The sequence below is a fragment of the Falco cherrug genome, chromosome 11, assembly GCF_023634085.1.
Source record: "Falco cherrug isolate bFalChe1 chromosome 11, bFalChe1.pri, whole genome shotgun sequence".
In the NCBI taxonomy this organism is placed as follows: domain Eukaryota; kingdom Metazoa; phylum Chordata; class Aves; order Falconiformes; family Falconidae; genus Falco; species Falco cherrug.
In genome coordinates this window covers 33,964,986-33,990,467 of record NC_073707.1, presented here as the reverse complement: position 1 = coordinate 33,990,467, position 25,482 = coordinate 33,964,986, and the positions used below count along the sequence as shown (strand labels likewise).

The 25,482-nt window shown below is 40.8% G+C and overlaps 2 protein-coding genes across 5 annotated transcripts in view; one reads left to right on the top strand and one right to left on the bottom strand.

Moving 5' to 3' along the window:
* Positions 1 to 843: 843 nt before the first annotated feature.
* COMMD2 (COMM domain containing 2) lies at positions 844 to 4,690 on the bottom strand. Of its 2 annotated transcripts, XM_055723354.1 has the most exons (5): positions 4,553 to 4,690; positions 4,346 to 4,423; positions 3,840 to 3,922; positions 2,886 to 3,059; positions 844 to 2,376 (listed from the first exon to the last, which is right to left on the bottom strand). In XM_055723354.1, the coding sequence occupies exons 1-5, from the start codon at positions 4,617 to 4,619 to the stop codon at positions 2,179 to 2,181; spliced, it is 600 nt and encodes a 199-aa protein (XP_055579329.1). In that variant the 5' UTR covers positions 4,620 to 4,690; the 3' UTR covers positions 844 to 2,178. The 2 variants fall into 2 exon arrangements, with proteins under 2 accessions (XP_055579329.1, XP_055579330.1); XM_055723355.1 differs by lacking the exon at positions 4,346 to 4,423 and having other exon boundaries at positions 4,553 to 4,634.
* Positions 4,691 to 10,975: 6,285 nt separating this feature from the next.
* The window catches only part of RNF13 (ring finger protein 13), a 44,727-nt gene continuing 30,220 nt past the window's right edge, over positions 10,976 to 25,482 (top strand). For 2 of the 3 annotated variants that reach the window (XM_055723508.1, XM_055723510.1), the window contains exons 1-3: positions 10,976 to 11,129; positions 17,774 to 17,901; positions 20,753 to 20,833. In XM_055723508.1, the coding sequence (XP_055579483.1) occupies positions 17,788 to 17,901; positions 20,753 to 20,833 (195 nt within the window). In that variant the 5' untranslated portion in view covers positions 10,976 to 11,129; positions 17,774 to 17,787. The remainder of the gene's footprint in view (positions 11,130 to 17,773; positions 17,902 to 20,752; positions 20,834 to 25,482) is intronic. The other variant, XM_055723509.1, reaches the window with a different exon arrangement.

Genomic DNA, 25,482 nt, shown 5'->3' with positions numbered 1-25,482 from the left:
GCTCAGTACTCCTCCCCAGAACAAACCGAAAGGTACCATTCAAAAGCAACATGCTTGGTGTAAAGGACCTCTCTCCTTACCTTTCTCCTCAAGTCTGTTCATGGATCACTACCGCAGTTTGCATTTCTCTATAAATTTCACCCAGCTTCAGAGTTTAACCCTGCCCCATTCAGGTCATTTTTGTTAGATGAAACAAGACCATTCAGTGCTGCAATTTTTACTTCTACACTACTGTAGTAAGCTTAAAAGAAAAGGGGCGGGAGGAGCAGGGCAGGAATATGCAGGCTTTCTAATGACATTCTGCATTCACAAAATCTGCTTTGAACTGTCCATTTTACTCATGATCACTGAGGGAAGCCCCCTCCTTCTCTTCTAGCACATACTTCAGGGTGTGACACACATAAGTTGCTAGCACTGACCACCATACCAACTACCTCTACAGCAGCTGATTTTCTTTTTTGAAAAAGTTTAAAAGAAAGCTTAAATTCAGATTCACAGGGCAGCAGTGAGATGTTCAGATTCATAGGGCAGCAGTGAGATGAGACACAAAAAGCTTCTAGGACTTGTATCAAAAACTTCTAGTTTGCTGCCATGAGTTCTAGACTATGGCTACAGGCAGGAGATGGAATGAAAAAAATTGGCCTACGTATAGGCTGTTCTTGTGTTTCACCTGAAAACATTGGCCAATTACATAAAAAAATATTAATCAGACATCCCAAGTAGTAACATTTGACCACATTTAATTACCACATACTGTATGTGAAAAAAAATGCTATGATTTTATGGGGAAAAAAAAAGTCACCACATATTGGTGGTCCATGAAACACACTGCCGATTCATAGGTGGAAGAAGAAATCAAGTTTATTCACACCATTACCACACTATATAGACCAATTACAGAATAAGCAACTCCACATTCCAGAAAACTAACTTTTTAAAAGTGGTATTAAGCGTTACTGATTAAAGCACTTCTTCCATGCAGGTTTCATTCAAAATGGTACCTTCTCAAAGATACAAAGATTCATAAGAGTAAGAAAATAATGCATTTGTGAATGTAGAGACCCAACTAATACCAAAATTTATGGTGCTGCCGTGAAAAACAGCTAATACAGTTACTGCCAGATCTGTAGGTGTTATGGTTCTCTCTTGCCTCTCCAATACACTTCAAGGGCTTTACAACGCACCCCCTCCACTAGTGATGGTAGAACATTAGTAAAACTATTTAACCTTAGTCATGAAAGCTACAAAATATTGCATTAGAATACAATTGGGAAGAGACTTCTGACATAACCTTTGTAAGACAACAGAAAAGCATCATTTATGTTGCAACACTTGGCTAGTCTTTCCTTTATGAGCACATCATCTGAATGGGAATAAAAATTGTTGCATCACAACATCAAGATCAGATTTAGCAGAAGTTAGCACTGTTCTTAATCTTCCTCCTAGCCCACGGTTTTACTTCTGCAATTTTTCAGATCACCTTTACATATAATCAGTATGCTAACTCAGGCTTAGGCCACTGGGTTTTCCACAGCAATTGCTCCCTGCAGAAAGCACAAGACTGCCTCGTGGGGGTTATAGCTAGCTGCACTAAAATGGCAGTGTTAGCTTCATTATACTTTCTTTCACTGCATAAGAAGGGTAGAAAAGCACCACAACACCCAGCCTCTGCACTGACCGAATCCTTTGGAGGAAGAGGGCAGCAGCCTGACATGTGCCCTTACACATACACAAGTATGAATGGAAGAAACATTCCTGTAAAGTATCATTCCCACCAGTATAGGGTGTTTTTCGTGGTTTTTTTTTCTATTTTCAAAAGAGAAGCAAAACTAAGGGAAGAAACTACTTGATAAACATAAAAATAAATATGCAGCACCATACAATATTGAGACAGCTCTACTTAATGTAGGAAAGCTCTTCAAGTAGAACTATTCTAACTTGGAGCTAAAGAAATTCTCAGCATAGCATGGTGAATGTCTGCATTTGCAAGCAAATCAAAACCAACTACCATATCAGGCAGGTGCATAAGTAGCATCACAGGACATTCAGCCTGTAATCAATTACTAGCTTGAGATCCTGGCACAGGAGAGTATTTCATCTGATCCAGATGTTTATTTTTCCTCAAAACGTGTTTGTGAACATTGTTTTTAGTTGCTTCACAACAGCCACGAATCAATACTATTTCATGTTGCGCACTATTCTTCTGCAATGGTTTGTCTTCATTTCCCCCAATGCTTGTTCCAGCTGCTGAATTAGGTGGAGGAGGGTAGAAGGGTCAGTTTGCAACACCTGGGCAGTGTAATCTTCATTCTGATTAAGATGCAGCTTTAGAGTCACAGCAGGCTTAATCTGTTGTCTCAAACTTCTGCTTGCAAGCTGCATGAGCAGGTCAGATGAAACAGGAATCAGGAAACAAACAAAGAGATGGTTATCAGCTTTCGTATTTACAATTCACAACAGGTTTGCAGGACCTGCTTGGAGGACTGTTTTAAAAATTCTCTTCACCTACATTAAAGACATACACAGTCTATTAGCTTTATCATTAAGCAACACTAATCCACTTTAATCGATGTTTTCTTAATATTTCTGAAAAATTAGGTGGTAATTAAGACTGGATGTATTTAGTATACACTAACATTTTTAAAACAACGTGGAGCTATGAATTCCATTTTTATAAAGCAACAAATACTTTGCATCTTCACATACTCTGTTCATCTCATAGCTAGCTATCTTTGATGCAGTAACAGAATTATGTCAGTTTGAAATACGTGAAAAACTGCTGACTCAATGACTTTGAAAGAACATAAATTCATTGTTTAGTAGTTGTTTATGATGCTAAAAAAATATAAAGTAAAATACAGAACACTGAAAACAGCAGAAGTTACCTGCACATCCAGTCTCCATTCAAGACTGTGGTAGCTGGGGAGCTTTGGGGCCAGCTCACCAAGAATGCTTCTGATCTCTCTCCTGTTGTCAAGGTACAGCTGCAGCAGTGATTTATTCAATTCATCAGAGAATCCCAGCACGTGAATGGAATCTTGGAAGTCTATCTCTGAAATCTAGACATAACAATTAAGGCCTTATAATACAATTACAATTTACAATGCATTCATACTGTAACACATTCTCTGATCAACAATACTCTACCACAATACACTGTAATTTATCTGTCAGTCAAGCCACCTTACCTCAATGGAAGATTCTGCAGTATTTCAGTCCCTTCCCCACCTGCTCTTCAAAACAATGCCCGCTTGTGTTTAATTTGGAATTACTTCTCTCTGTATCCCTTCTCCATTGTTCAGATATTCCACTATATCAACAGTAAAAAGTCTTCCCAATGGCAACAGTAATTATCTATTATCCTTTCAATACCTGCTTACACCTGCCCAAACTTCTGATGTCCAGAGCTGAAAAAGCTCTCCAACCTACTGTGTCAGACAAACATAAGGAGTACTTAACAGGGGGTTAGTACAGCATGCCTCCTGCAGAGCAGCTGAACAACAAGATCTTCACTCAAGTTTTGTTATTTAGATGGAGCTTAACCCTGCTGTATGCTTCTCTACACGGACTAAATTAACACATGTTCTTGCAACATGCCATTAAAATGTCGAGTTTTAGCTTCAGACACTGAATACAAATTCCAGAACCATTCACACAGATGCAGTGTTTTAATCAGAGAACAGTGTAAGAGACACCTCTCTTTAAAATGAAAAGAGTACACATCATCACACCTTTGAACTAGGTTTTCCCTACTCATCAGTATTTTCAGAGCTATTAAGTGTTTAAAAGACATCTCTTGAGCGCATCCCGGAATTCTCATTACGCAAAAGCATCCTCACCATGAGCTTGCAGCTTTCAGTAAGAAGGTATGTTAGTCCCTCTACCACACGCTGAACAGTGTCAACTCCAACGTTCAGTTTTCCTTTAAAAAAAGCACAAAATACCTTTTATTTCCCTATGAAGCCACCATGGCAACAATACTCAAACCTGCAGATTGAACAAAAGCTAACTTGCAAAATACGCACCGAAAAGGAAAAAACAAACAAAAAAAAGTCGAGGGTTGTGCACCCTTCAAATAGCGCCAGGGGATCAAACAGCAAGTTAGCTCCCCTACCCGAAGCAAACAACCGAAACAACAGATCCCGGGAAGCCCCAAACCCGCTCCTCGCGCCGGTACAGAGCGACCCGCGCGTTGGCGCCCCGGGACACGGGTGCGGGCGGCAGCCGCTGGCGGACCCCGCGGCCGCCCCCTCTGCTCCCGCGGCAGCCCCGCACGGCCGAGGCCGCGCCCCGGGCCCCCGGCGGGGCGACGCCCCCCGCTCCGCACGGTGCCCGCGGCTCTTACTGGCGGCTGCCTCGCAGGCCCGCGGCGCCGCGCCCCGCCGCAGAAGCTCCACCGCCAGGCGCCCCAGCTCGCCGACGGCTGAAACGAGAGGAGAGGAGAGCGCTGCAGGCCAGGCCAGGCCAGGCCAGGCCCGGCCCGGCCCCGCACCGCCGCCCGGCCCCCCCGCCCCCGAGGGCCCCGGGCGGGCCAGACTCGCGGCCGCCGAACCTGCGGCGCCCGCCCGCGGCAAACAGCCCAGGTGCGCCCGCTGCTCCGCCGACAGCACCAGCAGCATCCCCGCACCGACAGCACCGCGCCGCGCCTGCGCGCTCCCGCCGGGGGCCGGAGCGAGGCGCGCCCCCTGCCGGCTCGGAGGCGGCCGCGGCGGGGCGGCGCAGGGGGCGGTCCGGGCAGCCCGCCGCGCAGGAGCCGCCGCTCTGTCAGAAGCGGGTACGCTACCGGCTCGGGAAGCCGCGTCGCGGGGGGCGCCCGCAGCGGGCAACGCGCCCCTAAGGCACCGGCCACGGCATTGCCCCGCTACAGACCGCTCCGCCCGGCCCGGCCCGCCTGCAGCAAACGGGACACCGCCGCGGCGACGGCGCCTCTAGCCACAGCGGTGCTGTCCCCCCGCTGAAGGCCGCACCCCTACCACGCTAAACAGAGCCCCGCCAAGACAAAAGGACAAGGTTCTGAATTACTGAAAACATGCGTAACTTCTCGTGAATCTTTTTTCTCTTTCAGGGTATAGTTCGTTTTGTTAAAAAGGAAGGCAGGTCATTTTTTGAAGGCTTTGTATTAGGACAGAATAGCGTTTGGAAAACGTGCATGGAAGAATGTTTTACCGTACTGGGTTACCAGACGGCAGCACTGGCCTTTCCTCAGGTCACGCTGTGCTCTTCCACGGGAAGGGCGGTCAGGAGCTCTTCCCAGCTATCCCACGTATCTAGACGAAATGCACCTGCCAATAGGCACGTTCCGGTGCCATTATATGTCCAATTTCTAAACTCATACATGACCACAGTTGCATCTACAGGAAATTTTTTGCAATTTTATGGCTGGGAAATGGGTATGGTACAAGTTTCTGCAAGGTCACTGGGGCCAGGGTTCTTACCATGAGTTTCTCATGAGAAGCTAACAACCTAAAATAGTCTGGTCTTGCTAAGTTTGTCCAGCATTTCCATTCCCCCTCCACCCCACCCTGCTTTAAACATTCACCCATGCTGCTGAGTGCTCTACTTAATGATGCTCAATAGATCTCAGGACCAAGACCTACTGCTATGGAAAGATCTGAAAATATACTATGGATTCATTCCCAACCATTTCCTTACTCAGCTCCAATGCTTTCCAGGAGCAAGTCCAATATTACAAGCACAGGTATCAGAGACTGACAAATGTAATACTTCAGCACGTGTTCTTTGAAGATTTTAGTGGAGAGCTTGACATTACTTCTTAAAATCATAAAGGAGAAAGCTGAGGTAATGATTGTGAATCAGTGTGAAGGGAATGTAATTTCTTAGTCATCCTCACAAATTCAAACAACTTCTGGCGGTGTACTAGGATTGCAGATTTTTGTTTCTAGTTTTTTGATTTCAAGCATGACCTTCCAGCAGATGTTCACCCCCAAAGCAGCAAAGTTTCTCATCAGCTCATCCAAATAATCTTATTTGTCAAGTCCTTCTATATATCTGACCTGTGCATTCTGCAGACAGTCCTTGTCATATTTTTTCCAAGCTACAACATAGATTTTTGTATTCTTCACTTGGTGCCTCTACCTGAACTTGGAAAAGTATTACTTAGAGAATCACAGAACAGTTTGGGTTGGCAAGGCCCTTAAAGCCCACCTAGCTCCAGCCCCCTGCCCCGGGCAGGGCCACCTCCCCCCAGCCCAGGTTGCCCAGAGCCCCGTCCAGCCTGGCCTTGAGCCCTGCCAGGGACGGGGCACCCACAGCTGCTCTGGGCAGCCTGGGCCAGCGCCTCCCACCCCCACAGCACAGAATTTCTTCCTAATATCGCATCTAAATCTACCCTCTACTTCACTCAGGCTAGGCTATTCACTGGTACTGCTGAACAATAATTAAAGAGTCTTTATTTCAGATTAAACCAGTTTCTGGTTGGTGTAACCAGAAGCTGAATCAAAGCAAAAAAAACCCCACCAAAACCAAACACCAACCCCAAACACCCTAAACCCCAAACAGTTCAGAAACTAACTGCCCTTCTCAGTTGCCAACTCACCCAGCTCTTCCAGATTTCAGTCATTCATCTGAATTCCTTCTGTCCTTTGCCAATTTTGACCCCTGCTCAGGACCTCTGCTCAGCTGATGATTTGATTTACCTTAGCAATTTTCAGTGTCCTGCCAACAGTTCCTCTCTTACCCAGCATCAGCCCCTAAAAGATTATATATTATATAACACTTTCCACCTGAGAAACACACAAGATCTTAAAATATTGCAACTCTGAAGTAAGAAAGAATATGACCTCCAATTACAGATGCGAATACCAAAGTGAGGAGAAACTTATGTATACTGCAGAATAAATTAACCAGTATGATAGTCCATGCTACTATAATTAGACCATTTCTAGGACTTGAACTAAAAAGTTTTAAGAGTGCAGACAGACCTGGGTGGTTTAGGTAAGCTTACATATAATGAGCACAGCAGTCCTCTCACTGCATTGGCAATTCTGATTTCAAGACATCCTTTCCCATTTTCCAAAGTGCATTTAACCCCTGCCATAGAATATATTACAATCTCCAGAAGAAAAACTGATTGTGTAACATAACTCCCTTCCTAGTAAGAATAAAATTTGGTTTTAGCACTTTTAACATGGTCTGTTTTTATGATTACTGTTCCTTGCTGTTATTAATGCATCATCTTTTACTCTCCATTTAGTTTCTCATTGCTGGTCTGAAGGATGCTTTATGGTGACAGATCATCTTTGAATTACAGTAAGACTCATGGATATTTGTATTTTGAAAGAGAACCAGGGAACTGTGTTTGGAAAGCCTATAGTAAATCACACATTTTCCTGCTGTCTTCGGTTCAGTGGCAAGTAAAGATAGATGTTCTAGAAGATACTCCCTTTAAAGCTACCATAAATAAAATGGAGGTTCAGAGTATTCTCCCTAGCAACTCTGCTCAGGCAGGTCTCAACCTCATCTCTCAACCTTTTACAGCCACAATCAAATGCAACCTACGTTGGCAGACCAGAGCCAGTATTTGAAAGTGAGTGGGACCTCTAATTAACTGACAAACTATCAAAATATGTTTTTACAAAGATCAATTCCTTCATGGCAATAACGGAGATCCTAATGGATGTAATCTTTGTATTTGTTTACCAAGATATACAAGGAATCTCTATGCAAGTACCAAAGTTTGGTGGATCACTATTAAGTTTTTTGCAGGAGACTGCCATCTTCTTCTACTCATATTTCAGATCAAGTGACTCCAAAACAAGAGATCAATTCTGTTGTCTCTTCTCTTGGCCAATAGTTTGGCTTTGCTGTTTAGGATTATACATCCTTCTGCCCTAGAAATTCCGAACACATATACATACCCTGGTAGAATTACATGTAGGCACTGTCTCCTATCAGCAGGCTAGTTGACCAATTAGCCTTACAAGAGTTAAAGCATTAGCTAAAATAATTTTGAGAAAGATACAAATTTTACTTGTGTACATTTCTAAAGAAGATATACATAATATAGTGAAAAACTCTGGAGGATTTTTTCCTCCAGAAAACAGTACAGAATTGAATCCTAAACAGGACAGTTTATCTTTTATTTTTAATCGTCTTCATACAAATGTATCTCCATTATGTTTGGAAAACTTTTTTAAGCCTGAAGTCAGAAAACCCCTGGTTTACCTTGAGGAAACGTGTGTATATGCATGTCCATATTTTAAGAACACAGTACAGTAACAGACTGTGAAATCCTAAACTAAAGCTGATCAGAACATAAGTTTAAAGTGAGAAAAAGGAATATAAATAGTACACTTGAAAAGTAAGTATAAAAATTATGGCAGAAGGTAAAAGAGATATAAATCAGGGGAGATAACATGCATAAAAAAGGGAGGAAAAATTCCCTGAACGTCTATATGTACAATAAGTGAACTACTCTAGCAATTTTGATAACAGGCTCAGAATGGCAGCTTGTTTCCTTCATGCCATAAGAGCATCAGCAGGATAGTACAGAGAAATAGAGTATACATGGCAAGGAAAAAGAATGAAGAAAAGTTGAAGACTGGAAATATAAAGTGAACCAACGAGTAATATGAAGATATTATCTACCTAACTGGCATGCGCAAATTTCTGGAAGGATTTGCTCAAAAGTAGGCTTTTGTACTCATGTACAATCCAGCTGCAGAGCTGTGATGCTCTCCACTGCCACAAAACTGGTGGGATCCATCTTTGTAAAGCATTTTCCTTTGCAGTCATCCTGTTCACTTGGGAATCCTATGGTATGCCACATAAAAAAGAAATACTGTTTGAGCATGTAAATGCCCTGTATTAGATATGACCATTTAAAAATAGCCCAAGCGTGAGTTCAGAAAATTGACAAAGTTGTCGAATACTTCTAACATTCCAGGAAGGAAAAACAGTATATGCAAGGGCTATCTCTTCTAACTTGTGTGAACGATGTTAGCTCCCCAGTTGGCCTCAAAATAATAACAGCAGATAGAGCTGCTAGAGAAAAATCCATACCTTCTAGCAATGCTGCCCACAACCTCACAATGAAACAGGGGAAAAAATTCCAGATAGTATCTCCCATTATTGAGACGAACTTTTCCATTCATCCTCTCCTGATAGAGAAGATTGGTGTCATAAACTAGAAAACATATTATGTTTTCAGGAGTTCCCTTCCTTTTTCCTCAGTCACTAGATCTCCCAGTACAGTGGTACTGCTATCACAGAAAAATGCAGAGCTGCAAACATCCAAACATTGACAGAAGCTGCCAAATGAATATAGAAGGTAAAAGTCCTGATTTACATGTAGTCAAGTATTACAGCAACGAGCAACTAATAAATTCATTAAGTATTCCTGCATATAGGGGGAAAATGATTAAAAATCACAGTGTTTTCTACATCCTTGCTTCCCAGTGAAACAAAATTGGCCTGAGAAATGCCTGTTCACTTACTAGTTAACTCCCCACCACACCAGCTTTGAAACTTAGCAGCCAGCTGGGCAAAGGCAACATGTTTCAAATACCAGTTAAGTTCCTTACCTGTTGTGAAGCTGGTCAAAGGATAAAAATTCACACTGTTTCCAAGTGGCTGGTCAGACAATCATAATTCTAGTCTACATGTGCTTTCTATGTGGATAGCAGATCCTATATCTTCCCCAGAGAAAGTGTTATGGTAAGCATGAAGGAAAAGAGTAATTAAAGGAAGACACACATTGGTGTAGAAGTAAACTTCAGAGAAAGGCTACATGATTTTTTTACATAAATATTGTTAAAAGCAAGGCATACCTCACATTGAAGGAAAAGGACTTTCGCTCACTATTTGCTTAAGTATGAGATACTATCAACCCCTGAAGGTTACTAAAGTGGTATATGGCATAATATAGCAAGTACATTCATTATCACAGAATTGTCGAATCATTTAGGTTGGAAAAGACCTTTAAGACCATCAAGTCCAATCGTTAACCCAGCACTGCCAAGCCCGCTGCTAACCCGTGTCCCTAAGGGCCATGTCTATACGTCTGTTAAATCCCTCCTGGGATGGTGACTCCACCACCTCCCTGGGTAGCCTGTTCCAATGCTTAGCAACCCTTTCGGTGAAGAAATCTTTCCTAATATCCAGGTTAAACCTCCCTTGGCAAAACATTAGGCCATTTCCTCCTGTCCTACCACTTGTCACCTGGGAAAAGAGACCGACCCTTACCCCACTACCTTCCTTTTCCCTCCTCCTCCCGTCCCGTTTACTTTTCATGCCTAGCTTACATTTCTCAAGTGTGTTTTTTTGTTTGATTTTGGTCCCTTTAAACACAGAGTTGGGCTAAAGTTAGCGAGAGGGGTAGACCCCTCCTTGCCTCCCAGACTGCCAGGACTCGACGCTCTGGTTGCAGTGTGCTGGGCTCCCGCCAGGGCCGCGGCGCGGGCGGGAGGTGGCTGCGGGGGCGAACGGCGGCAGAGCACACAGGCCGCGCCTCAGTAGGCTCCGTACTGAGGTGACGGCAGGGAGGTGGCGGCGGGGCGGGCCCGAGCTGACCCCAGTTACCTTCTTCCCCACGTACCCCGGCGGCGCCGCCCGCTCTGCCTTACGCTAACCCCGAGCTCGCAGACGACGGCAAACTTTGCCCAAGCCGCGTTTCCGCCGCACTCGATGGGCTGAGAGACCGCACCGCGCCGAGCGCCAGTATCGGAAAGCCGCGACAAAATACGCAGCAGCAGCCCAAACGTTCCCCAAGAACCCGCCGCCTGCTGAGGCTGCTGAGGCGGCCTAAGAGGCGGGGGAGGGGCCGGCCGGCCTCGCCCCGCCCCGCCCCGCCCCGCCCCGCCCTGCCCCGCTCCGCCCCGCCCCGCCCCGCTCCGGCCCAGCCGCGGCGCGCGGCCCCTGGCAGCCGCAGCGGCAGCACCTCCCCGCACCCCGTAGGCGGGGCCGCTCGCCCGCGAAGCCCGCCCCACGTCACGCGTCGGCGGCTGAGTGGCAGCTCGGGCGAGCAATGGCCTGCCCCGGGCCGGAGTCTCTCTCCGTGCGGCGGCGGGGCGGGATTTCCGCCGCGGCCGCTGAGGGGACGGAGCGCGCTATGGAGTCGGCCTAGGCGCGGCCCTCGGCTACCCGCGCCGGGCCCTGTGCCGGGCCCGCAGGTGAGGGCCGCTGGGGCGGGGGCCGCTGGGGCGGTCGCGCGGTCGCCGGGACTCTTTGGGTTTCTTTCCAGCTGCCGGGCGCCGTGACTTCGTGGCGGTCAAGGAATTACTGGGCCTGTCGCTCAGTTGCGCAGCGCTTATTCGCCTCCACCCTTGGAGGGGCGAGGCGGCGCCGCCCGCCCGTGCGGCTCAGGCGGAGCTAGGGCCGGCCTCGACGCGGTCTACCTGCCTGCCTGCTTCCTTGCTCCGCGGGCCGTCGCTGGAGCCGGCGTCCAAGGTCTTCCTCGGAGGAAGGGAGGGGAGGACGGTGGGGCTCTCCCGCAGCATCGCTTCTAGGCTGGTGGAAGCTGAACCCTCGCTCTGGCATTTCACTGCGCTGCCCGGTGCGTGGTTTCTTTGAGGCTGGCTCTGCACTGATTATATCCCATACTGGTTATGGTTGGAAGATAATGAGTAGCACGGAGCCTGGCTTGCTGACAACCAAATTGCTACTAAAAAAAATGAAAAAAAAAAAAAAAAGAGAGGAGTAGTTCTCCCATCTTATCGGACCTGAATGATGAACTTTCTTTGTGCGCATTAGTTTTCAGTTCTGTGGATAGGTCTTGGGTGGAGATTCGGGTCAGCGATGATATGATGACATCAGACTGCAAAAAGCTGAAACATGGGGGCTTTGGGGGATACGTTTGAAAACTATTGATATTATCTGTGTAACTTTCGTTCATTCTGTGCTTGTGGAATGTTGGAAGATACAGCCTAATCTACCAGAATATTTATAATGTTGTCACCAAGTTTGTGGCAGGACAGAGTTTATGTTTATATGATTTTTTTTTTTGTGATTGCTGTAAGTACTGCAATTCTATTTGGCACTAAAATGGAATTTAAATTTCTTTAATACATTCAGTTTTTTTCACCAATGTGAGGGGAAGGAGCTGTTTTCTTGAGACTGTTGAAGTATGAGCGTAAGCATGTGGATGAGGAATTGCTTTGTGTTGTCTTCCAGTATGAAATATGTTTAAAGCTAATTGAGATATTTACATAGACTTTGTGGAGCTTGGTTTGTGGCTAGTTGCCAGAAGCTCTGAATGTTCGTATCTGTGTCCCAAGCCGTGTAATTTCTTCATGACAACTGTCTTAAGCGTGCTCCCAAGGCTTGTTCATTTTGGCAAGTGTGAAATGGGTTAGTTATCTTTCATAGGATCCAGAGGCTGTATCCAGAAGAATGTTTTCTACTGAAGTTGCCTCTTCTAGTCTGGGAGTCAGTGTATTGGTGTTAAAAAACCCCACTGTGTTTCATAACCCCTGATTATTAATGCAAACAATACTCTTAATGTATTAAGAGGTAAGCAAGGTGTTCTTAGTGTCTAATACAGCAGATAGATGCATCTATTGTGTTTTGTCAGTTCTGTATGGAGCTTATTTAGTCATCCTTATTTTTGAGTGAGAAAGGATATTTTTCTTTGAAAGTGTACTTGTACAACAGAAAATATGTTGCCATACAATGATAGTACTGCTGCCTTATTTTCAAGGCCAATACCTTGTCTGATGCATCCCAAATTAGTGCATTTACTTCACAGTTGCCTTGTTGCTTATGGCTATGCTGTGATCCAGCATGCCCCACACTTTTCCTTCCTCAGTTCTGAAGTGGTGATCCTGTTCAGTCCTGTGACAGAGGGATGTAGGTCCACAGGCTTAGTTTGTTTTGTGAGTTCTAGTGGGAACTGAAAAAAAAACCACCCCAAAAAACAAACAACTTTCAAACCATCCAAAGGAGAAATGTGTCTGTTCACACTGGAAAACTAGGTGTAAGGTACTGAAGATCAATGGAGAGTCAAGTTTAACTTTTTTGTGTGGTTTACAGTATAGTCTTTAATTACATACATCTGAATTTCTGTGTGCTCTTAAGCTGCCTTGTTCAATTGACAGTGTTGTCCACAAATGAGCCATGGAATTTCAGAAATTGTAAGGCTTTTTTTGCTTACATTTGAGGCAATAGTTCTGGGGTCCAGAAGAATCCGTATATATGTAAATCCTTGACAGGGAAGACTGCGTCGTGTTTGCAAGTGCATACGTGTTGGTTCAAGGACAACTTTAATTGTGCTATTTTCTAACCTTGCTCAATCCTATTTTAATTCTTTCTCTGTGTTGTACGTGCTGAATTTATCGTGTTGGTTAAAACAATGCGATAGTTTCAAAGATATTGCTGCTTCTGTCATAGTAAAAGTGATTGTGTTATTTGAACGATTGTTCTTTATCCTTCCAGTTTCACTGATATCCTCTTTGTTAGGGCAGGCTGATGAGAGAAACTGGTGAATCTTAATTTAGAGATAAAACCCCCATGAATTTCATAATTCTTTACAGGTTCCTTTGACTGTAACTTACGTTCTGCTAACCAGTTGGAAGTTTCACAAAGCATCATATGTCTTAATGACTAAGTCAGAATCATGAGAACTGTTCTTGAAAGTTTCAGCTGTTTCCTCCCATTAGTAATAACAATTTTTAATTATCTTCACGTTTGCATCAGTTTAAATCAATTCTAACTCTCCAGTATTTAATTAAAGTTGAGGACATCAGATCATGGGACAATGCTTTCTGCTTAAAAAACCCATGAAGGATGGGACAGGAAGACAGGAATTCTTAGGTGTGTCTTGATCCTGAAAGAGAGCATAGTAGTTTTGGCTGTGATTTCTTGATGTAAGTCTGCGAGGTTACAATTCTCAGGATGAAATACATATGGTCAAATGAAAACAAATCCACATGGAACCATTTAAATGAGAAGCCTCAGCTTGGAGGTTTTCATACGTAGTCATACAAACAACTTGGGTTACCTAATTGAGTTTAATTGTTTATGAAGTATTTCTGATTCCTTCAATAGAAGAAATTAGAGGAGATCCAGATATTCTGATAATATTATTAAGCACGTGCTATCTACTTATAAAACTTGTCCCTAAATTACTTTAACTATTACAGCAATATTGGATCCAGTGTATTTGCTTTTGTTTTAAGTTACCACTATTTTAATTTTACGTTATTTCAGGTAATTTCTTACTGTGAGACGAGAAGAATCACTAAAGATAGATAGTTGTCTGTGGACGAAGCAATTCTTTCACATTCAGCGATGGCAGTGATTAGAGTTCATGCTGGATATGGCACTTAATTGTTGCTTGTTTTGTAGCCTGAAGTAGGAGGTGTAGTGGGTCACATGGTTTTTGTTGAATGTGTTGGCATTCTGATTGTTGGATTTTTTTAGCTTGGTCACGTTTAGGTGTGAGTTTTCATGAGGGGAATACGGTAATTCGTACTTCTGTGTCCTTAAGAGATTGCCTGCACATAATCATGTTATAGCTAAGCCTGAGGGGAACCTGCAGTTCCTCTGTAGATGTCTAATCATTGTCTGTCTTAAGACTGGATTATGACTGTAGCAACAGTACAACAAGAAATTGTCAGACATGACCTGTCAGTGGAGAACAGGTCCCAATCTTTGGCATTAGGTTGTGGTTATGCAGTGGAAGGTATTTAGAAGTGAGAACACAGGGGGAGGCTCCTCCTGGCTGCTGCTTATTAATAGTGACTGCCACCATTCTCCTGGAGTATTCCTAATGCCAGATGTTTTCTGGGAATTAATGATGATCAGACTGTGCGCTCCCCTCTTACTACATCCCAAGTTAGAAAGTGAAAGTATGTTGTGGGAGGAGGCTCAGTTAGGGTAATTCTCCATTACTATTCCTTGTTCTAGAGGGATTTTGGTGTTAAGATGGTCCTCTTAACAGAAAAACAAAAAGTTATTTGTTTAAGCACTAAAATGTATTACCTCACTCAGTTTTCTTTGCAATAAACTTCCTGTGTGAAGAGTTCTCTGTCATTCTTTTTTAAGACCGTGTCCAGCAGGTGAGGAGTCCCTCATCTAGGTGGCTCATAATGCAGAATCCCACTGACTCTTCCCCCTCACAGCTTGTGTGCTTGTAGCTGTTCCACTGAACTTGGGTAGTACATTCAGACTGTAAGAGCATGGCACACAGAAATGAACTATGGCTGTTACCTCCAAAGTTCTGTAGATGGAAGTGCAGCTATTAAATGGTCTAGGTTATTACATAGTTAAAATGTGTTCTTTTAAAATGCAAGTTTAGAAAATGTCTCCAATGTCAGTATGCTTATAAAGGCTCATAATATGCTCGTATAGATTAAGTGTATTTTTGTGACTCGTGCACAGAATTGTAGAACATGTTATACTAGCACTTTAAAATTGTACATTGATGCTGACTTCTGTTTTAATAAAACTGACAGAATATGACATTTGAGGAAAAGAAAGAGAAAGGGTTAAGTCAGTGAAGAGGTAGAGAAAACAGATGCTGGTTTGAATAGGGGGGGGAGGGGGGAGCCTGGGGTGGAGAGAGGCATTTTGTGTGTTTTGGATCACACAAGGCAGAAGCCTCTACATGTAGGTTATGAGAGATGGGGGAGAAGATAAATGGGCATCTGGCCAGGATTCTTGCCTAGTTCCACATCTTTCCTCTCTGGAAGTCTCTATCCCTTTGTCAGCGAACTATTCCTCCAGTTCAGATTGCATTTCTCAACGATGCAGATTAAGGCTGTCAACTCCCTACATTACTGAAAGCTGTGGAAAGTATACCTTACAGGAATTTAAATCCCTTTAAAAACATCAGGAAATTTCTAAGGGGTGCAAAAAGTATTAAAAGGTACCGTTTATGTGGAAGTTCAGGGACTCAGAAGTGAGGAAATACTACTTTTGTGGCTACTTGTGCAACTTCAGTTTATCCATTTGTCCTTTTGTGTAGAAATGGCTATATGGTTTAATAAATCACTTTCTCATTTTTCCCCTACTGAACCTTGCTTCATTCAGTGTGTGTGGCGTGCACTGAAAGGTGTCACTTGTGTGGAAGGCTGAAACTTATTCCTCTCCCTCGCCCAACCTCAGATTTTGGATTCTTGATTTTGCCGTTTAGCTACTAGAATTTTTACTGTCATACTAGTGTGTATTAATGTAGTTACCTCTTGTTTGTATAAGAAGCTGAAAGACCTGCACTGGATTTAATGTCCATGGTATTGAGCATTTTAAGCTAAAGCTTCGCAGAGACACCACTTACTACTACATTAAATGTGCTATTTAGCAAATGTGGCAGATTTGTACCATGTTGTTTGTGTGTTTGTGGATTGTGAGAGCATAAATTGGAGGGTCCTGTGATAAATATGGAGGAAGATGGTTCTTTACAGACATCCAGTAAATTCTGTAATTCTAAGGAACAGCCTTTTTCAGTCATAGAAATGATATTTCAACCTGCATCATGTTTGTTGTCAAGACTGGGACTCTTACTGGTGCCAGAAAAATAATTATTTGGAAAAGGCAAGTGGAAAGTAATCTGTAACCAGTTTCAAAGAATACTAGAGTTTCTAAATGAGCGGTGCTGTGGATCGTTATCTTGAGTGCTAGCTTTTGCCTTTGCTGGAAAGAATTAAAATGTTCAAAATTTAAATGTTTTATCATTTGTTGGGCCAAATTTTGAGGTTTCAAGATATGTATAATTGTAAATTGGTTAACTTCTGATATGAGAGATTACAGAATGAAGTCTGTTACCATTGTAGTCAGTGCATGTGTTAAATTTGAGAGGAAGTTCAAAGTTCTGTTCATGCAGGGGTTTTTTTGTGTTTTTTTTCTTTGGTTGGGGTTTTATGTTGTTGTTGGTTTGGTGTGGTTGTTGGGGTTGTTTTGGGGTTAACATGGTACTCTGACTTCAGTAAGGGTGCAGGTATCATTGCTCATACAAGGAGGGCATTCAGGCCCTTAATTTTTGTTTTTAAAACATTTAAAAAAAATCTTTGTGTGGCAAAGATAAAATGTTTGGTTTGCTTCCTCCGAAGCAGACTCCTCACTTTTTTTTTTTTTTTTTTTTCCACATTTTCCTTAATGATAAATCGGCGGTTTCAAACAGTTGCCGTTAGGAAACGTGCTCCCCTATTTCCAGGGAATTTATTACCAGAGCAGAATTAACTTCCTTTTAATGTCATGAACTTGTGAAATGTATGCAAGCATACTTTACACAGTACTTGTGTTGTTTTTTTTAAAGGTCTCAGAAATGCACACACTTCACAGGAGACTAAATCTGCTGTCCAGACCATGAGTCACATTCACGTTCAAGCACTTGTGATTTTCACTGAAGTTGATAGAACTACTTTGAGTTTGTTACCTGGGGGTATCATGCTGGTTTTGCAAGCGTATACTGGGAATAAATGTTTTTAGTAGAATTACTCTAGGCACACGAGTTATTTTGCTGATTTGGATATATGTTAAAAAAGCGTTGATTACGAACATCTAAGGATGTTTAATATCATGTGAATGTTCATTCCTTTATCTGCTTGCAATGCTGTGTGTTGCCTAAAGTTTTTGAAGTGCTACTATCATAATTTTATGCATATATTCCCTTGGAGATTATGTGCTCTTAGAAACAGGGACTTCTATGTCTGAAGTAATTGTGTGGATTAAAGAGTACTTGTTTCTCAAAAGTAAACATACAATAACAATTTGCATGCTTCTTTAGAAGAAAAGTTTTAATTGATTAGTTGAGCCCAGTGGAATTACAGAGGAAAATATCTAGTATATGCCTTGACCCCCTACTTTTTTGTTGTTGCAGGTATTAAATAAAGTATGCTGTTATCAATAGGAATGCTGATGTTGTCTGCTACTCAGATATACACTATTTTGACTGTTCAGTTGTTTGCTTTCCTGAATCTTTTACCTGTGGAGGCAGATATTTTAGCAGTAAGTATATTTTTCTACATAGATGAAATCTCTGTAAAACTTAATCTTCTTTTAAACTTCTATTAATGAATCAGTACAGTAAATGTTATAGCAGGTTGCTTGGAATGGAATTGCCTTAATAGTTTAAAAAAACAAATTGTAAATTTTCAAATGAGCTTACAGGTGACGTGTGCTCAGATATCATGACAGTGAAAGCACTGAATTCCCTTAGTCATTTAAAAAGTTCTACTCTGACCATATATCCTATGGCATGTTATAACCTCCTTAAAAAAAATTCCATGATCATTTGGCTTAGACAGCAATTTAAATTTTGGTGATGGGTGCCGTTTTGTAGGGTAAGTGTATTTAAGTAAAGTAAAATAATCTTCTGTGGCTAGTATAGTTTATGTACATGCTGGAGGCCTTGTCAGTGAAGTTTTTTTATATGTTACACCTAGATATATTTTTTAATAGCTGTTAGGAATAATATTTTTGGGTGTGTCGAATTTGAAATGATAAGGCTAATAAACAGTATAATCAATATAGGGTCAGTGGTAAAAGTTGCTGCTGGGCTATTTATTACTGATTTTATATTTTATGTAGCCTTATGGAGGAAGTTATATGCGTCTGTAGTACAGAGCTTAAGCCATTGAAATAATTAAACTTAAGTATTGTAGTCTCTATAGTTTCTGCTAGTTACATTGATATCCAGGGGAGTTGTTAATACCATATTAATTATAGGGGCACACAGTGAAAACCCCCTGAAGCTAAATGTTGAAACAAAAATACTTAAAAGTTTGTGGTAATGTGGGTTGATGAATACAGAATTATGTTATTTGGATCTTTGGGTTGTTACTATTATATTACTTTTTTGTAGATAAAAAATTTAAGAAACAATGCAGATAATTGCTTTGTTATGGAACTGACATCACCATTGTATTGTGAAATTTTAAACTGCCTTTCTACTGTAAACCAGATTTTCCCTCCTCCCTTTCATCTCCCATCAAGCTTGTGCTTCCTTTTTTCATAAAAAACCCCTAATTTTCATTCTTGCTAATTCCTGTCTTAGAAAAGATATTTTAAAACCCCCACAAAACAAAAACCCTCCCCAGCCTCAAAAAAAGGGGAAAAAAATAGGCATTTTTGAAGTTTAATTTCTTCTATTTAAGCTTCTCTGTGTGGTATTCTACAGTGATTTCTATCTAAATATTAATTGTCATTTATTCTTGCATATTGGGAAGTTACAGATCTAGTCTAAGAATATTTTTGAAGCAGGAAATAAGAGATGAACTTATTATACTGTGCTGTGGAATGCTTAAGAGATACTCGGAAGAGGGAATGTTTGCACACTGTGTCACATGGAATTGAAGGCATGCAGATCGCGTATAATCTTGAGAGATTTCATGGTTTAATTGCCTGTTGGGGGAGCAAAATTCCAACCAAAGTTTTGAATTTGCCAATGAAAGAAATTCTTTTCTGTAGTTCTTTGTTATTGTTATGCTTCTGTGTTCTCATGTAGTTGCAGCCTCCAATGAAGGATTATGTTTGTATAAAGTGCTGTTACGTGTATACGAAGCATCACTGGTTATTTTTTAAATCCGAGATAAAAATGAATAGGTTTGTATCTGAATCCTCGGTTAAGTTGGAGCTTCCTAAGTGATTCAAGTGAAACCTTACTGCAGCACAAGCTCAGGAAGGATGTTTTGAAGAAGGTAGATGAGTGAATAGTGAGGATGGAGGAAGGCAGCAGACTGGTGCAGAGCTGTGTTTTGTGATGGTAGGATGGATGGCCAGGAGGAGGGGCTGTATGGAGCAGATTGATTACACAGAACAGAAATGCTTACTTGAAACCTAGCTCCATTCCTGCTTCTGCCTTCAATTTTATTAAAGTTTGTGGGGAGGAAGCACCTTCAAAAGAGTTAAATCATGGTAGTGTTTTTCTTTGAGCTATAGTTTGAGTTCCCCTGTCTGAGTCTGGCTGTTAGACATCTTGTCCCTCTGAAATAAACATGCTCTTTACTTGACTGTTCGGTATGACAACTGGATGATACAATGAATAGACGAATATTTCTGAGTCACTAAACTATTTGATAAAACTTATCAACTGATGTGCATTCCAGTCAGTTACTGTATATTTCACAACTTTTGCAGGAAAATAACTTCTTGTACTTTTAATGACAAAAATTTTAGCACACATAAAATTAGCACTTTTTTGTATGGATTCTGCATTGGTTAGGCATATCACAGAGCTACAAAAGATGAAAAAGAAAAGGGAAAGCAAAGCTTCCACAGATATGAAGTCTTTACAGTGCTCCTCTGTTTTGAAAGGAAAGCTTATTGTTGGTATAAAACAAAACTGTAGAGATAGTTTACAGCTGCTAACCTGTATAGGTAGCAGGGAATTGAGAAGGGATAATAGATGGAGGCTATTCTTTGCCTACAGCAACCCACCTGTTAAAAGCTGTTCTTCCCTGTGCGCAAGTGAGTTCAAAGTGAAAAAACTGAAAAGAACACCACCATCAAAAAAACCCCCACCTGCTCATCACAGTTTTGGTTTTTTTGGGTGATTTGTAGTTTTTCTTCTGCAAATATGACTGTATTTGAGTTGTAGGCAGTAAAAAGAAAGATTTAATATACAGATGATTTAGCAGAAGATCTGTAACTTTTTTGTTTCAACAACTGGATAAGCATGTTACCGTGTGGGTGGAAGACAAATGGAAGAAGCAATCTTGTGGTTTTATTGACATGGTCACAAGAGGTCCTATGTCTGCTATATTTTTTTAAGATTAAAATATTTGCAGTGGTGTTTATTTCTTGTTTTCAATTTCTCTCATTGCAAACCTGAATTTTCTTTAAAATTTATTTCTCTTAGTATAATCTTGAAAATGGAACCCAGACCTTTGATGATCTACCTGCTAGATTTGGCTACAGGCTGCCAGCAGAAGGCTTGAAGGTAAAAAAAAAATTAAAATCTGATCTATACCCTAAAAAAATATATATGTGTATATATATTAGGACTGTACCTGCTGAACACTTCTTCTGTAAGCTAAAAAGGAAAAGTTAAATGAATATAGTACTGAGGAAAAAATAAATATTGAACTGATGAACCTACTGCTCAAGCAGAACAAATGTTTGATATGAACCATTGCCTGTGAAGGGGAGATTCCTCTCCTAAAGACAAGAATTTTGGTAACCTGACCTTTTGTATGTAAGAGGGAATTTGTTGAACATTTTTAATAACTAACTAAACAATGGCTGAATGATGGGAATCTAAGAAAGTAAGTTTGGTAGACCATTGTTTTCTCCAAAGTTGGTGGTGATATGATATGATGTCAGTTACCTTACACTGGAGCTGGTGGATGCCAGATTGAATTATTTGTCTTATTTAAAAAAAAAAAAACAAAACTTGGAGGACTTACTGTCTCTGTAGGTTTATGTATTGGTGAGCCCCTTCACGCTGTAAAATGCAGAAGGGCAAGAGGGATTATATTGCTTGCATGTGGCCCATATTAAGAGTGCTGTGTAAAGGAATTGTAGCTTGTTTTCTTGGGGAAAGTACAAGAAGTATTGTCAGTTTGCTTCCGTCCTTGCATTTCTTTAGTAACTGAATGGAAATGTGCAGGGAATGTGGGTCTACCTTAGCTCCCACAGGCAGTGCCACAAAGCTGGTGGCTGTATAGCAGGGTATTGACCATGTGCCCTCTCTTTAGAGTTTCCTTTCAAGTGCAGCCTGCAACGGTTAGTAGATGAGAAGTTCCCCATTCTCCCTGTGCTCCTCTGAGGCCTGTGTTGCACTATTTTTTTGTACTCTGTTTCATTTATGTGGGCAAAATGCAGGTAGTACGTATACACGTTTTAGTTAGTTACCAGTTACAGTGTCTTCACTCCAAATAAAATCATACTGGGATAGGAATGCCATGATGTGACTTGCAAACTTGTCATAGGACTAATAGCAAAAGGCACTAGTAAGTGATTATATATAGAATTAGCAGAAAAAGTACATCTGACTTAAATTTTTTGAAATTTTGTTAATCCAGTTTTCTTTGATACATAACTAAAAAGAATGTAAATATTATACCATATTCAACTGTAAAATGCAGCTAGCATTAAGAGAAGACAGAAGTAAGATTTTGCAAATGTTGATGGAACTGGAAAGAGAAAAGTCATGTTGATGTATTATGCAAAGTGATTAACGTGCAAAAAAATATCAAAGATGGCTGTAACCTGGGGAATACATATGGGGCTTTATCAGTATTTTGCACTAGATGAGAAATTCTGAAGACCCAATGTCTTCTGAAATACAGTAACAAGACAGTTTTGTACACTGGGATAATTCCTTTTCCGTGTGCCTGGTGTGATTGATACACTTGGAATGCAGTAAGATGTGTAGAATGACTGAATGAAATTGATAGAAGGGAAATGACATTAAAGGTGAAATGGGAAAGAACTATGGGAAAGTTAAACAACTGCAGCTTCCATAGGCAATGATGAGAAGGCATTGTCTATCTACTTTTTCTGAACTTCTGCTAAGGTAGTAGCTGTCTGTGTTCTTGTGGCAGTAGTCAGTAACTGGTGTAAAGACAAACTCACTTTTATCTGTGTAAAATAAGAAGAGGTTGAAAATAAATTATTTAAAAATTTTTATATGGTGACGTTAACACTGTAAACCAGTGTCATAGTCCTGCTGCTTAGAAAAGTATTTAAAAGCTAGATGAATATCCAGTTCAGTTACAGTCTTCCCATCCTCTGAGGTAAGTTTTTTTGCTGAGATATGTAGCTGGTGCTTGTTGTCAACTGCTGGGTGAATTCCAAAACAAGGGGCACACACTGTGTTTTTGTTGATGTAAGATGCCTATGCAATGACACGAACCATTCCCTTTCTCTAGGATTACATTCTTGTAGTCAGTGGTAGTAAGTTTGTTTCAGATAAAACATTTTTTTCCGTTCCTCTCATGTAGTTGAAGCGCTCATCTGCAAGAAAGACAATTTAGTTTAGCTGTCCAAATAGTGCACTATTTGTGTGAAGTTCAGGTTTCGTTACTTTTTTTTATTGTGGAAGTGGCTACATGAGTCAGTCTCGTGGCAGTGAATTGGTTGACTGTCACTTTAAACAGTGTTTGAGTAAGTGTTTATGACTGAGATATGTATGTTTTTATTTTGTATGGAAGTCCAAGCTGTAAATATATTTAGGCAGACCACCTTCCAGGTGCTTGTGAAGGGGACTGATATCGCTTACGCACCTATGGAGACTGTGAATAGCACATGAGGTCAGAAAGCTGCTTTCCTATTCATCCTGTCTGTAACCTGTATGGCTCCAAAATCTGGCTTTGCAGCATCGTTGATGTTACAGTGTTTGTCAGTGAACAATATGCAAAAAATGAAGCTGATGTGAAGGTACAAGGTTGGATTACTTTTTGATTGCGTGGTGTTCTTTTAATCTCCAAGGGGAATAAATTGCTGTAAAAATTCCTGTAAGTCAAAGAATTCCTCTGCAAATGAAACCTCAAGAAGTCTTCATTTTCATGCCCAGTGGGTTTTATCATGGGGAGAAGTGGTGGTAGAGCTGTATAGTTGTTTACAAACTATATTGAGAAACAGAGGGCGATTAAGTGATTTGCCCAAGTAGTGAGCCAATTTAATACATCAAAAATAGATATAAGGAGCTTTGATTCTAACCTTTTTAACTGTTAGACAGCTCTGTGTCTTAACTAAGGTAGATGCCATTACCTATGTAGAAATAATGAGTTTTAGTCCTGATATAATACTAAAACTTTTTTCTTTGCATTAAAATTTTGATTATTTATAGAAAATGGTATGATATTGGTTGCAGTAGGATGAAAATGGTTTACTTTTTCAATGCTTATGATTAAGGTTAATTAATATGCAAGCTGTAAAACACAGTTTTGTCAGATTCTATGGTAACTGGTGCCAAAATATAAATTTAGGTGTTTGCTTTCTTTTTTTTTTAATTTTACTTTTTTGATGGCTGGTGTGCTCTAGGCATAAAGTAATCAGTTGTTTGTGCCTGTGTTCTTAGAATAATAGCTCCTCAATTAAAGGTGTTTAAGAACATATGGCAGCATTAAGAAAAACCCAGTCTAGTCATAGTTAGCCTTTGGCTTCCTATGTATGTATTAACTGTAGCATGGTGGTGTGTGATTTGTGTACAAGTTCTCTGTAGAATGTAGCTGTTTCCAGGCATATCAATTGAATGCTTTGTGTGAAACTACCTAACATAAGTAGCATTTGCTATATGAATAAGGGGAACCTTAGGGACCTAAATTTGACTGTCAGTAAATGAGTATAATTTTCAGTCGATATTGCTTTTAATTGTTAGACTGTGTAGTATTGTGCCTGTCACCACAAACTTCGCAAGGAACAGATTGCTGGTGTAGCTTCTCTGCCAAAAGGGGTATTATCATTACAAAAATCTATTCTCAAACCAAAATTACTTCTCTCTGTAGGTTAAACTTTATGAATAATATGTATTTATGGATAAAATATAAGATTATATATAAAAAGTACATGTAAACTGGCAGTTTATATATGTGAACTGTATATATATAAACTTAGATACATTATATATGTTTAGGCTGACAGTTCTGATGTATGTTTATATGTAATTATTATTAATACACAGGTGGTGACATCTCTATATCTAAAGCTGTCAGTGAAAACAGATTTTAAAGGTCTCAATGTATCTAGGACTGTAGCACTAATTCCTTGATCCCACAGTAATGCAGCTTCTCATGATCTTTATTTGCATAAAACAAATTACTTCCTATTTTCTAGCAATGTGCCACTCTTTATCTGTATGGTAATTTGCTCGATATTTAAAAATGATTTAAACACATGTGACTCTTGCAGGAATAATCTTGTATCAAATGATGCTCCCATTGCATTAGTGTCCAAAAGCCTGTGTCACACTGTGACTTTATTGCACAAACACCTTACAGAGGAAGTAGTTTTTCTGAAGAGGTGTATTTCAAATGAAGGGTAGACATAACTCTTTAAGTGTACAGCCTGGATTTTTCTGTATCTTGGTAATCAAGGTCTGTTGTGAAGAGACTGACAGAAGGGAATCTAATTAATACCAATCTAATTATTAACTAACTAAAAATATTAATCAAGTTAATAAAGAAGCTCCTTCTCAGGTGATGTAGAGGTTTGATCAAAAAACCAAGCATATTCTAGTAAAGGAAAAGGGAAGGTCTATTCTTTTTGAGCTAGAACGAATAGTATTGTGCAGTATGCATGATACTGTTCTGGCATTTGTCTTGGGTAGATTCCATATCAGCAGTGTTTACAGAGCATTTACAGTAGCAGGGAAGAAGTTTCAAGGGAGTAGTCAACCCTGGACTCAAAACATTGCTGAGAAGGACTAGTGTCAGTGCATTCGAACTTCAGATGATGTAATTGGAAAAAAATTATATTTTCTTTTCTTATTCTTTACAGGCATAAAGATTATGATGAATCAAAATAAATAGCCAGGGACGTAGCTGAAATCTTGCTATGATATAGGACTGAGTTGATAAGAATTTGTTTACCTATTGTATGAAAACATGCAGTTTTCTTTCCTTGCACTTGTCGGCCAACCCTTTT

What these genes read in the sequence shown, in the direction of transcription:
- COMMD2 (XM_055723354.1), bottom strand. Translation starts at nt 4,619, where the DNA reads ATGCTGCTGGTGCTGTCGGCGGAGCAGCGGGCGCACCTGGGCTGTTTG. An exon ending in GCCGCGGGCGGGCGCCGCAG is followed by an intron (nt 4,424 to 4,552) that starts GTTCGGCGGCCG and finishes CTCTCGTTTCAG; the next exon opens with CCGTCGGCGAGCTGGGGCGC. An exon ending in GGCCTGCGAGGCAGCCGCCA is followed by an intron (nt 3,923 to 4,345) that starts GTAAGAGCCGCG and finishes CTTTTTTTAAAG; the next exon opens with GAAAACTGAACGTTGGAGTT.